The sequence below is a fragment of the Phalaenopsis equestris genome, unplaced genomic scaffold (assembly GCF_001263595.1).
Source record: "Phalaenopsis equestris unplaced genomic scaffold, ASM126359v1 Scaffold000276, whole genome shotgun sequence".
In the NCBI taxonomy this organism is placed as follows: Eukaryota; Viridiplantae; Streptophyta; class Magnoliopsida; order Asparagales; family Orchidaceae; genus Phalaenopsis; species Phalaenopsis equestris.
In genome coordinates this window covers 300,059-313,977 of record NW_018164718.1, presented here as the reverse complement: position 1 = coordinate 313,977, position 13,919 = coordinate 300,059, and the positions used below count along the sequence as shown (strand labels likewise).

Genomic DNA, 13,919 nt, shown 5'->3' with positions numbered 1-13,919 from the left:
CCAGTGATGGACAAAATTAGAGAGTCGTCTTAGATCGTTTAGTCACATTAAACGTCCACCATTTGATGATCTGATTAGGAGAGCACATGTTTAGATTCGACTTATGTTAAAAAAGGCAGAGATACACCTAGAAAGACTTGGGCTTATTGTATAAAAAAGATCTTAATTTATTAGAATTAAATGAAAATATGACAATAAATAGGACGCAATGGAGAAAAAGGATTCATGTAGCCGACCCCACGCAGTGGGATTAAGGCTTTGTTTTTGTTATTGTTGTTGTTGCGGTGTAAGTTCTCAAGCTGAATTAGAAATGCTAAGTTTAGAAAAAAGATTTCAAATACAACATAAAATGAAGTACATATTTATTAAAAATAAAATGCTTGTTCAAGAAAATGTACTATAAGTGCATATAAAGAAGAATGTCAAAAATAATTGCCTTTGGCACTGCTTAGAATTAATTTTTTTTTATAAACATTAATAATCGTGTGTAAACTATTGTATCAAAATCAAAAAGTAAGGAAATATAAATCAAGCCTTAAGAACATAATAAGCAATTGATTTTTTTTTTTTTTTTGAGATTATACTCAAAAAAAATGGGACTCTCAAGTTTCAGTAGGCGGGGTGGGTTTTACGTTATGTTTAATTAACTTTATGTGATGTTAAACTACTTAGAGTTCATGCATTAATTTCTATAGTTGCAAATTGACATGCCAAGAATCCTATATTTCTATGCAAAGAAGATGAATATACCAAGACAAGGAATTTAAAACAAGAGATGCAAATGTTACCCAAAAGTGAAGATCAAACCACCACTTATTAATGTTTGTTGGAGTGTCGGCACAAAAAAGAGGGGGTTGTTTGGGGGTCTTCCGTAAGAAGCTGGCGGGAGGTGGGAAAGAAGCTGTCGGGAGCTGGAATTGAAATCCCATCGCCCGCTTCGGAAAGACGTTGAAGTATGAAACCATTTTAATCTACGTATATATATATATATATAATTTTAGAAAAATATGAAATCAAACTGACCTCATATTTTTCGCAGTTTAAAAGAAAGAGCGCTCTTTTTATGTGTATGACCAAGAGAATGTATAGAAAGCAGAAAATTTGTAAGCTTGTAGACGTTTGAAGATCGGGCAAGGGGTAATTTATGATAGGCTGAGAGGTGGAGCGAGGTCTGTGCGGAAGGTTTGAGAGTGGATTAGGGTTCATGATAAAACCGGCAGCACCTTCTAAAGTTTGAACTTCATGGAGGGTTCAGGGGACAGATCAAGAGCTATGGTAGACGTCGGAATTATTGTCGAGTTATAGAGGGGTTAAAGTGTCAACTATATTAGGGATTTGAGAGGCAACCAAGAGGTAGAGGCAGAGAGATATACAAAACATAAAAGAGACAAAACATGAACACGCAAAAATCGTTAGATCGCCCAACAAGCTTCTCCAATGAATTTATTTACAAGCAAAACTCAATAATTCATTCACAAATGCTAAAAGAAAGAATACAGGGTGTTTATAGAAAGGAAATAAAAAATACAACAATAAGCACTTAACATTTTGGCTGAGTCATATATGGTGATGAAGTGGTTCTAAATTGCATGCATCCATTTTGCTCATGTTTGGAGGGGCAAACCGATAGAATTGAAGGGAGGTTTGACTTCATTTAATTACATGTCAATTCTTTGGATAGAAGAGGATTTGATCATACTTTGTGTGATATGCGGGGTGACACATGATTTGAAGGTTTTTGAATAAAAGGAGGGGGTCAATCAAAGCTAACTTCATGCCTTTTGATTTTAAACTTGAGATTCTAATGGTGATGATGATTCTTCATCTTAATTTAATGCTTTGCCGATGTAATTATATTGTGTTAGTGCTACATAACTAAGTTACCCCATCACAATTCTATCTCTTACCACATAAATCGGCATAAATGTTCTAAACCTGAAGCATTCGTTGTAACGGTTCATCAACATCTTGAAAATGATTTTTTTTAAAAATATCGTCTACTTAAACATGAGAAGCATAAGCAATAATAGCACTTATAATATTCTAATTGATTATTAGCTTAATAATAATCAACCCATCATAAACCATAATCTCATAAACCATGTTCAGCTCAACAGTTTTAGTTTCCAACTCTCTATGTACTACTATATACACCCTAATTCTATTAGCAACCGTTCCAATATAATAGTAACTTATAACCTTCAATGTCCCTGGATTTTTCCACTTAATTTCTTGCAAATGAGTAATGCTTTATCTTCTTCAAATCATTGGGTCCACTATTTTCTTGCTGTCGTATTATAAGCCATAATATTAGTTTAGATGACTCAAACCTTGCCCTATTTTTTCCATATATAGAACGAGTTGTGATGTTTAAGTTGACATCCTAGCCAATTCCTGTTTACATTTTTTAACACAATCAAGTTATATTGTGGACCAGTGGTGCATCACTTATTGGCGTTGCATCACAAGCCTTGCCTAGTCACACATTCAAGATGGATCAAAGCACATCACTTCCAGGGAATTCTCTAGCAACTTAAAAATTTAAATCTAGGATTATTTCATAAATTTGGGTGTTGGTTTTACGATTTACTATTGATTAAACATCGACTTTAACTTTTCTTATTTGAACCTGGGACTGAAAATAGTGAAATTGAGGATCAGAAAAAGAAATTAAATAGACAAAGAAAAAAACTAGAAACAAAGGAACATATTTATTGAGAAGATAGATAGCAGCAACAACAGATAATTATTAAAAAAAAATCCTATAATGGAAGATATGCATGTCAGATCCAGTATACCTGTAAGATTGGATTTGGCCGATCACAACAGAAATATTCAATTCTGAGGAAGACATTTCTCGCTCTGGGACCAAAGACAATCGCAACAAATCTCCTGGAATATAAAACAAATAAGACTACCAAAAGCAAGCAATGGAGGTTGACAAAAAAAGGTATGCTAGATTGCATCATTTAAAAAGAAAGAACTGTCAAATATCAAAGTATCCAACAAAAATAAATCCATTATAAAAAAGCAAAGCAATCACATAAACTTTATTTTTATTAAATCACATTTTCCTTTGTCATACTATCCAGACCGATTCTCAGTATTAACTACACCCTGCCAAGCACTTCATGCCCTCCTCCTCACACAACAAGCACACAAATTGAAAAGAAAAAAAAAGCAATGAAGTGGCCAAGGACAATTGCCTAGTACATTACAGGATTCATATAAAAGAAAATGAAAAGAATTACCTAATACGTCTATAAGTCTGTAAGAACATGAACGCACGGACAAACAACAAGTACTTGAATAAGCAAAAAAAAAAAAAAGAAACAATAAGCAGACCAGATTCACTAACCATGTCAAAATTAGCAAAACTGTTTCGTAATAGGCTAAAAGTGTGCTTCATCCTGAAGTAAAGCAATTGGATTGATAGACTAAAAAAAAAAGAAAGAATAAGCAGACCAAATTCACTAACCATGTCAAAACTAGCAAAACTGTTTCGTAATAGGCTAAAAGTGCGCTTCATCCTGAAGTAAAGCAATTGGATTGATAGACATGTTTTTTAAAATCCACATGATGATCATTCTGTGATACCAGCATTACCTAACACCAACGAAAAAATAAAATATTATTACTGGAATCAAATAGAAACTTACAACCAAGCACAACAGAAGTCTGAAATTGCAACAAACACGATACAAACTCTTGCTAAGCTTGGATCAAAAGGTGGTGGAGGTAGTCGGTGAGGGTTTGGAAGGTGGATTGAATGATGGAAAGGGTCAGTTGGCAAGCAGAAACAGCAAGGCGGCTGTTTCCCAGGATCCCGGACAGCATGCAAGCAGTAGAGATCAACGTGGAAGGGCTGTCTTGGGTGGTGGCAGCAAGGAAGATGATGGAAGTGGCATGGTAGAGGCGATTAGCTGCATGGACAGAGGTGGAGGTTGCTGTCCAGGGTGGCGGCAGCAAGCCTAGAGGGGTGGGGAGGGTTGGAAGGTGCTGGTTGGAAGCTGCTGGAACAGCAAAGGCTTGCTGTCCCGAGGCGACGGCAGCAAGTATGGGAGGAGGGAAAGTGGCTGGTGGCGGCTGGGATTGCAAAGACAGCAGGGGAATGGCTGGGACTGCAGGAAACATGCTGGACAGGGGGTAGATGAAGCAAAGGAGAGCAGCCGTGCGACATGGGGAGGATGCAGAAGGGATTAGAGAAGATAATCACCACTAGGAGACCAAAATATAGCCGAAACACCACCTAGAACCCTAGGATACAGCCCTCAAAAGGAAAAGGAGACGCCAGTAGTTGTTCCAATACAAAACACACAAACATCTAACCCTAAACACCTACGAAAGCAAATATATAATAATAAGATAATTAAGAGTGTCCCAAGAGGACCAATCGATTCCTCAACATGGACAAAACTTGGACGGACCGATTTGGTCCAAGTACAGAGCCGAGCCGCTGCTTCATTCAAGTGACTCCCGCGTTGGGAGCAAAGGATGCTCCTGCATCAGTCTCCTGAGATTGGGGGAGCTTCGATCTTATCGATCGAATCTTCCAACTCCTCGTAGTAAAGCGTCTCGTTGGCCAAGAAGAAGGTTGCAGAGTGTTATGCTTTCCCTGTAAGTCAATCATATAGGCATTGTCATTCCAAAATACATCATGATAGAATAAGTATTTATCCTCTTTGGCACAATTTATGCTGGAGTTGCATGTGGATGGATATTCTCACGAAACAAGCCTCGAACCATCAAATCAGTATTTGGCTTCTTCCGTGAAGGGTGTGCATTTTGCATTAATATAAAAAAAAGAGTTACAACATGAGGCTAAAAGAGCCAGCAAAAAGCAAAAGAAAGAGGCTACAAATTATTAGCCCCACAAAAATTTCTATCCCTTATAACAAAAGGAAGCAAGGGATGATTATCAAATAATTCTTTAACAAAAAAATCTATCATGTAAGGCAAGCTAAGCATAAAATGAGCCGCCTCATTGTTAGATCTATCAACATGTGAAAAAAGAACCAGGCGGAAGCTGATTAAATGCCATCTTGGGCCACCTCCCTCATCTTGATCCCAATCCTTTCTTTCCAAAGTGAGCCGAAGAGCATCCACAACATTGCTATTGTCCCCTTCCACCACAATACCATTGTCTCCAGCATCCACAGTTCAATCAAAGCACCAATGTATATGGCGGCTTCCCTGTCAACCCGGGAGCTATCCCAATTTAAAAGCTTTCGGCCTGCAACAACAATGCAATTTCCCATCTCATCACGCAAAATTACCCCCAAGAACCGCAAGGCCCGAGGTACAAAGGGCCCCATCCACATTCGCCTTAATATAACCAAGAGGCGAGGGGAGAAGAGAGGGTAGAAGATGCCAAAATCATCAGGGTCCCATATGTCTTGCCATGCTTCTTCACATTTATAGCATGCCAACACTGGTAAATAACGCCACAATAAATTCTTTTAGCAGCTACCTGCATTTTGAGAAGCGCCAACATCCAATTAATTACATACCATTTCCAAGCTACTAAAGCTTGGGATTTGAATTCCCCACTTCTAAAGACATTGGAAAGTAGCTTGTAGCACGTTGCAGAAGAAGATGATGTTTGTGTAATCCTCAGGCGCCCCAAATCCTCAAGGGCGCAATGGGTCCTCATTGATATTGCACTTATGCAGCCAAGAATTGGTAGGAATAGCATCGTAGAGGATACGCCAACAAAACATGGCTTAAGAAGGGTGCAAAATTGGCTTCTCCTACTCCTTGTACTCCCTATTGCAGAAGAAGATGATGTTTGTGTAATCCTCGGGCACCCCTCATCCTCAAGGGCGCAATGGGTCCTCACTGATATTGCACTTATGCAGCCAAGAATTGGTAGGAATAGCATCGTAGAGGATACGCCAACAAAACATGGCTTAAGAAGGGTGCAAAATTGGCTTCTCCTACTCCTTGTACTCCCTCATGTATTCGGTAAACAATTATGTAAGAATGAATCAACTCTGGGATGAAATCTATGGCAGACTGGGCAACTCTCATTAGAAACCACTCAGGTGAGGCCACTTCTCTAATAGAACATGGATCCCATTGTAGAATTTTCTTCCCACCAAGCTCCTAAGAAATTTTCAATGTTGTGATTCATCCCTCCTGCCTGGTCATCTATTGGTGGGTACATTGTTGAACTGAATTTAATATTTGAATAATTCAATATAATAGCAACTCTCACTAGAAACCACTCAGGTGAGGCCACTTCTCTAATAGGACATGGATCCCATTGTAGAATTTTCTTCCCGCCAAGCTCCTAAGAAATTTTCAATGTTGTGATTCATCCCTCCTGCCTGGTCATCTATTGGTGGGTACATTGTTGAACTGAATTTAATATTTGAATAATTCAATATAATCTTCCAGAAGCATCTCAAAAGCTCGTCATCTCTGATATATTGGACATTTCTCAGTATACGTAACTCAGGACATAAGCTTTGTATCTGAGAATTCAGAAATCCTCTTATCTGAGGTTGCCTCATGTCAAGTATAAGCTCCTCAAACTCATGGTCTTTTTAGACAGCCAATGTTAGTCCCGTTGACGATCCTCTCAACAACTGAAAAAAAGCAATTTGAGGCACCATGATCTCATATTTTGCATGAACTTCAATTATCGCAAACTCATTACCTTTTAGAATAATTATGATTAATGCAGCTAGAGTCGCTCTCATTGAAGCTAGGGTCTGAACATTCTGTCTATAATGAACTGACAGATATCGACGCTGCATCTCTCGTTTCATTTTGAACCAGGTAATGATCTTGTTTTTTCCCTCGCATTGGCATAAGTGATTCAAATTTTCCCACAAAAATAATATACTCTTCTTTAACTTGTTGGTGGCTAGTTTCACCATTATGTTCGGTGGAACTTTTTGATAATCAAAGAAAAATTCTTGAATCTAAAGTCACTCGATGAACTCGTATGAATCCAAGCAACCATCAAAATGTGGAAAATCCATTGTTACTTCAAATTGGCTTCTCATATATTTCAGGTTAAATCTTCATGGTAGATGTTATTTATCCTTCAATCTAGCAAGTCACCGTTGTGGCTACAGGTGACCAGTTCGGATTGCCTCCTCTCGAAAATGGTAAACCTCTATCGCAGTTGGATGATTTCTTGTCGCACATCCTCTATGAAAGATTCTTGGACATCTCTTTGTGGATTTATGATAAGCAGCATAGTACAGATTCCTCAGCATCGTATCTTTATCTCTCGATTAGGTTTCCAGCTAATGTCTCTTCAGTGGCATAGCTAGAATTTGGGTTTTGAGTCGGTGGAAGATTGTGTATAGGGTGATGTGAGTGAGAGAAAAAAATTTTGCAATGGTCGGTTTGAAAAATCAGCAAAGGGAAAGATTTTTTTGTGGAAATAATATTAGGTGGGGGTTGGGTATTGGTGAATGCTAGAAATCCTAGGATATAAATGAGTTACCCAACAACAACGGGAAAATCAAATATTATTATTGAAATCAAATATGAACTTACATCCAAACAAAACAGAAATTTGAAATTGCAATAAACATGACACTAACTCCCACTAGGATTGGATCAGAGGGTGGTGGAGATACTTAATGAGGGTCTATAAGGTGGTTGGGTGGTGAAAAGAGGCGGTGGGCAAGCAGAAACAGCGAGACGGGCAGGCAAGCAGCGGAGATCGATGTGGAAGGGCTCTCCTGGGTGGTGGCACGAGGGAGGCGGTTAGCGGCATGGACAGAGATGGAGGTTGCAAGGAAGAAGGTGGTGGTGGCACGGGGGAGGCGGTTAGCGGCATGGACAGAGATGGAGGTTGGTGTCGAGATGGAGGTTGCTGTCCAGGGAGGAGGCAGCAAGCCTGGAGGGGTGGAGAGGTCTGGAAGCTGCTGGAACAGCAAGGACTTGCTGTCCCGATGCGACAGCAGCAAGTACGAGAGGAGGGAAGGTGGCTGGTGGTGGGAATGGCCGGGACAGAAGGAAACCTGCCGGACAGGGGGTGGCTGCAGCAATGAAGAGCGGCCGGGAATGACGTGGGAGGATGCGAAAGGGGGGTAGGGAACTGCCTGGAGACCAGGATACAGCTGAAACATCACCTGGAACCCTAAGATACAGCCCCCAAAGTCTGATACAAAACACACAAAAAACTACCCTATACTCCTACGAAAGCAAATATCTAATAATAGGATAAGTAGGAGTTGCCCAAGAAGACCGACTCACTTCTCAATAGAGACAAAACTTAAACCAGTTCGGTCCAAGTACAGCAGCCAATCCGTTGCTTCGTTTGCTTGCTCACGCATTGGGAGAGGGGAGAGCTCCCGGGTCACTTTGATTAACATAATTAAAAATCAAGTTGGAATTCCAAAAACTATAAATATGAAGTCGAAACTTTTCCAGATTAAAATGCTCAGATCGTGATGGCATAGACCGCACTAAAAGCACCAACATAACAGGAGTTTTGCTTGCTTCTGTATTCATATTTTTTTCACATAGCTTAAAGCATCACCCCTATGATAGAAAGCAATGCAAACTCTTACGTTAGTATTTGCAACAGTAAGGATAACAAGGTTACAAGGACGTCAATTGTCTGCCATCTCTAAGCAGGTTACTGGGAACTGGGAACTGGGAACTGGGAACACTGTACTCCAAAAAATGATCTCGATTTTATTTCTAACTTACTACTCCAAAAAATGATCTCGATTTTATTTCTAACTTGCAGGTGTATATCCGCAAATACATGTATAGCCATGCGCATGCCCGTCTTTTCCATATGGCCTAAAGGAAACAAGAAGCATGGTTACTGTGCACAATGTAATCATGCTGATTAAGACGGTTCTGATAAATAGAGATAAATTAGGGCAAAAAACAATGAATTAAATTTTCCAGGTTGTCTAAGAACAATTACACTCAAAATTACAACTCTTTAATGTTATTAAGAAAAACACTCAAACATTGACCCCTTGTGGACCTGCAGTACCTTCTGCACATCCATCTACGCCAGCCTGTGCCAACATTAGATTCTCCACCTTCATCTCAATCCTCCAAGACCCATAACAACCTATTTCTTTCAGCCACCTCAAGGATCGGTAGGATCCTTGCTTCCACAACATCAATCCATGTGAGCTACGCAATCGTAGAAGGAAAAAAATATGAGCTGTCTTAATGTAATTAGTTATGCAATTATTTTTCAATTCCTAATTTTTGTGTACGTCCGATTAGCCGCTTTCTTAGAATTGTATAAATATTGATAGGGGATAAATGAAAATGGTTGATTTAATGGGTAATAGATAATTAGATCTATCAGATTGTTATTAGCTTATTAGGTGCCTGTTATATTTTACTGCAATTATTTCTCTGCTTTTGTAGAATTATGAATTGGATTCATATCAATGATGCTCTTATTGAGTATCTGACTACCAAGTGACCTCTCTGAGTTTCAAGATCAAGCCCACCCACCACCTTTCCAATGTTGCTGCATGAATTCACCTCTACCACATAAGATCCGTTCATAATACATCTGTGCCCAATCTGGACCACTTTCATCCGCCGCCTACTTTATAAATCCCAAATATTTCAAACCTACCACAATGTAAGATCAAGTCAAATCACCTTTAATAGGCACCACATGACATTGTCGCTGATTGAGCCTTGCCCATCTAGCCAAACTATTCTCAAGCACCAATCCCACTACTCTAATAAAATCCCATCCATGCCTAAAATCACATCAAACTCCACCATGGGTAAAATAATAAGTTGGGCGTCAAAATTCTTCCGACCAGTTATAAGTTTCACCTCACATGATTGACTAACTTCAAGAAAAACAACATTTGACATTCCAACTGATAATATCACAGGCATTAAAATAATATTCAATTGCATCACTTTAATCAGTTCGAGTAATGCACCCGAATTAAACAATATTCTTATCAGCCTCCTCAGATGATGTATGATATCTATGATAAAATTCATTATTAAACATTTAGAGTTGACTTATTAGTATAATTAAGTTCTTATAGGTTATTATGAATGACATGGGAAAAATTTTATTATGCTTAAAAAAATGCACTTGATTAAAATTCATAAAAATGAAACATAAAGTTGATAACATCGGGAGAGTCATGCATATACCCTGGGTTGGACACTCTTTTGGATCTGACCAGTATTTGGTACTAATCTGAAGATTTAGTTACCCACGATCAACCATAGCTCCTTTGAGGTGGTGCAGCACTGCCCCTAGAATCTGTTGGAGCCCTCTGACTCAATCTAGGGCAGTCCTTCACCATATTTCCTGGTTGGTAGCACCAAAAACAAGTATTGGATCGAGACATATATTTTCCCTTATGCGATCTTCCACACTTTTCAGATTTCTTAGCTTCCAATTGAGTGTCAGGCTGTTGGATATAGCCTTCTTAGCACCTACATTACCTGATCAGAAGGATTGCCCTCTCTGAGAGCCCTAAAGAAACCTGAACCACTCTGAATTTCTTCTTTTCTGAATGTCCCTCCTCCTCTGAGTAGCCTCTGAATTTCTTCTCCTGCAACTATCCTCGTCGTCATCTCTCTGCTCCTCCATCTAATGCAAATGTGGCCAGTGTAACCATCATCTCGGAGGAAAAAAATAATTTATCTAAAATCTTCTCTACCCACAGCAGCTAGTTTTCAACATTCATTAAACCTATTCTAGAAAAGAATGGTGATCTCATATCCTGAAATAATTTTAAGTATTTATCTATCTGACCTCCACCACTGAAATTATACTGAGTCTGAGAGTTCTTAATCAACTGTGTTATTGCAATCATCATTTCAATAAATGCATTTGTATTCGTAGTAATTTGTGACTTCTACAATATCATCTCTAGCTTATTCCCCCTGATTTTCCATATTTCTGAAATAGCATAAGAAAAATTATAACTAGCACAATTTAATCATTCATTAATATCAATTATAAATCAATTTAATCATTCATTAATATCAATTATAAATCAATTTAATCATTCATTAATATCAATTATAAATCAATTTAATCATTCATTAATATCAATTATAAATCAATTTAATCATCGTAATGGCACTTTTAGATCATGATCCAACCTAATTTCTACGATACCACTGTTGTCAGAACCAGGCCTAGTGCTTAGAATTAACTAAGATGGAACTATGGCTAGACATTATTAACATTTCCTTTTTTGACTTTCCACATAATTTTTAGAAACTTTCAAAATATAAAAGAGCCACTAAAATTTGCAAAGTGAAATAATTTTAAAACATCCAGGAACAACAACAATAATCTGAAGACTGCATCTCAAAATAGTATTTAACACTCTATCACTATCTGAAGAAAACAGTGCAAAAAGAAACTACAAACACATTATAAACTAGTATCTGTCAGTTGCAGTCCTACTCTTGTAAACCAAGTCTCTCCTACCAAACATGTTAACCTAAATTTTTTCTTTTCCTAAAAAAACATTAGTTGCAATAGTAAGTTTGAAATTAGTGAGCAATTATTTTTTTTATATGCTCAGTGAACAATTATTTTTTTATATGCACCAAATTATTATGTCATTGCTATGCATGAATGATCAAAGAAAATACCGTTCATTTTTTTATAAAATTTTAAACTTTCACGTTAAATTTATCCCTTCTCGTTTCAGTTTAAGTATTTACCATTTTAACTTTTTTAAGAGTCATAACAGTATTATCTTCACACCTGAAGGTACCCTCAAGTATGTATCCAAAAATACCTTAAAAATATATCAAAAGATACCCTCAAATTACAACTGAATGTATATTTTTACCATTTTCTTTAGCGTGCATAAGTACATCGCATCCTCTATCAATACTATCTGAGGTTATTCCTGTATGACTTAACATTTATATTTCATTTTATTTCAGTTTAAAATTTTTTAAATTATGCATTCATTTGTCCGTTATTTTCTCTCATTTATGATATCATTTTGACTTTCAAATTTCAGACAATAATGACATGCTTGTTTTAAACCATTTAATAAAATATTAATTTAATGCATAAAAAAAATAATCACTCGACTTCCTTTCAAGAGAACTTTGAAATATTTATCCCTTCACTTCTTTCTTGCTTCTTACAAAATCCAAAATCCAAATACCGAATCCTTTGAATCCAACTTTCTTAAATCCCTAGTTTAGATTATAATAATAACATTAAACAAAATTATTAATTATCATAACAATATTTTTAGCATATACTATAATAATTAAAACCCTAACCTTATCTTTAATGAAGCTTGGTTCGGTCTACAGTTGCACGCATGCCGCCACACGAGCCTCTCCTACTACTTCAAATGGGAGCACAAAGCAAATTTCTCCTTCCCGCTTCTCTCCTTAATGGTGTTAATTATATGAACATTTCATTAAAATTTACTTATCATTATAAACTTACATATATATAATATAATAAATATTCATAAAACAAATTCTTTATGAAATAAAGTAACAAACACTATCAAACAAGTGGCAAAAAAATATATTTGCAGAATCAAAAGAAAAAGATTTTATAAATAAAAATAGTTAGTGGTGGAATAATAATGTGCAGAAAAAATAAAATATAAGAAGTTGTGTTATAAAAATTTATTTAAATATAAAAGCTTAGAGGATTGGGAAAAGTATAAGGTGACCCGTAGGGAGTCTAAGTGAATAATTTGTTATGCTAAAAATTCTGTTTTTAGTGATCTTTATAATAGATTATATATTAAAGATGGTGAAAAATATATATATAAACTAACAAAACAAATAGAGAAAAAAATAAAGAATTAACTCCGGTAAAGTGTACTAAAAATGAAAATCGAAAAGTGTTTTTCTTAGAGAAAAATATTCAACATAGATGAGTGAGCTATTTTGATAAACTTTTCAATAAATTTTCTAAAAATACGACAGAACTTAGTGATCTTAATATCGTTAATAATAATAAAATATTTTATTTTTAACACCGCATTAGTTAAAAAGAAGTTGATGATGCTTTAAGAAAAACCAATGGTAAAAAATCAGTAGGACATGATGATATCCCAATTAAAGTTTGAAAATATTTAGTAGATTTGGGAGTTTCTTGGCTTACTAAACTCTTTAATATTATTTTAAAAAAAGATCTATGCAGAGTGGAGGAAGAGTATTTTGGTAGAATAAAGAGGATGCATAAGGGTGTAAAAATTATAGAGGAATTAAGTTAATGTGTCGTACTTTAAAATGATGGGAGAGGGTAATTAAGCATAGGTTAAAACGTATTACAACAATTTCTCATACTCAGCTTAGATTTATGTCGGGCAAATCTACTATAGAAGCTATCTATTGAGAGGTTCGATGGAGAAGTACAGAGAGAAGGAGGATCTACATATGATTTTTATTGACTTAAAAAAAGCTTACGATAAGGTTCCAAGCAAAGTCCTTTGAAGAGTTCTAGAGAGCAAAGGTGTTGATATGTCTTCTATTCAAGTCATTAAAGATATGTATGCTATAGTTGTTCAAAGGTGTTGATATGTCTTATATTCAAGTCATTAAAGATATGCATGCTATAGTTGTTATTGTGTTCAAACAGAATGAGGATTGACAAAGTATTTTCCTATTTCAGTTGGATTACATCCAGGATAGACTTTTAAGCCCATACATTTTTGCTTTATTTATGGATGCTCTTACTAAACATTTACAGGAGGATGTATCTTGGGGTATGCTTTTCGTTGATGATATCCTTCTTGTGTATAAAACTAGAGAAAGAGTTTAGGAAAAAAGAGTTCAGAAAAAACATGAATTATGAGGTCTACACAAGAGTCAAAAGGCCTTCGTTTGAGTAGAACTAAAACTGAATACATGGAATGTAATTTTAGTTGTAGTAGCTATAGTGACAGAGTTATAACTATTAGTGATCAAATAATTAAAAAGTGTGAAACTTTTAG

The 13,919-nt window shown here is 36.4% G+C and overlaps 1 protein-coding gene across 1 annotated transcript in view; it reads right to left on the bottom strand.

Annotated features, from left to right (window-relative positions):
- The window catches only part of LOC110024805 (probable protein S-acyltransferase 17), a 46,508-nt gene that overhangs the window by 26,236 nt on the left and 6,353 nt on the right, over positions 1–13,919 (bottom strand). Inside the window, exon 2 of the mRNA XM_020724963.1 lies at positions 2,799–2,892. Coding sequence (XP_020580622.1) covers positions 2,799–2,892 — 94 coding nt within the window. The remainder of the gene's footprint in view (positions 1–2,798; positions 2,893–13,919) is intronic.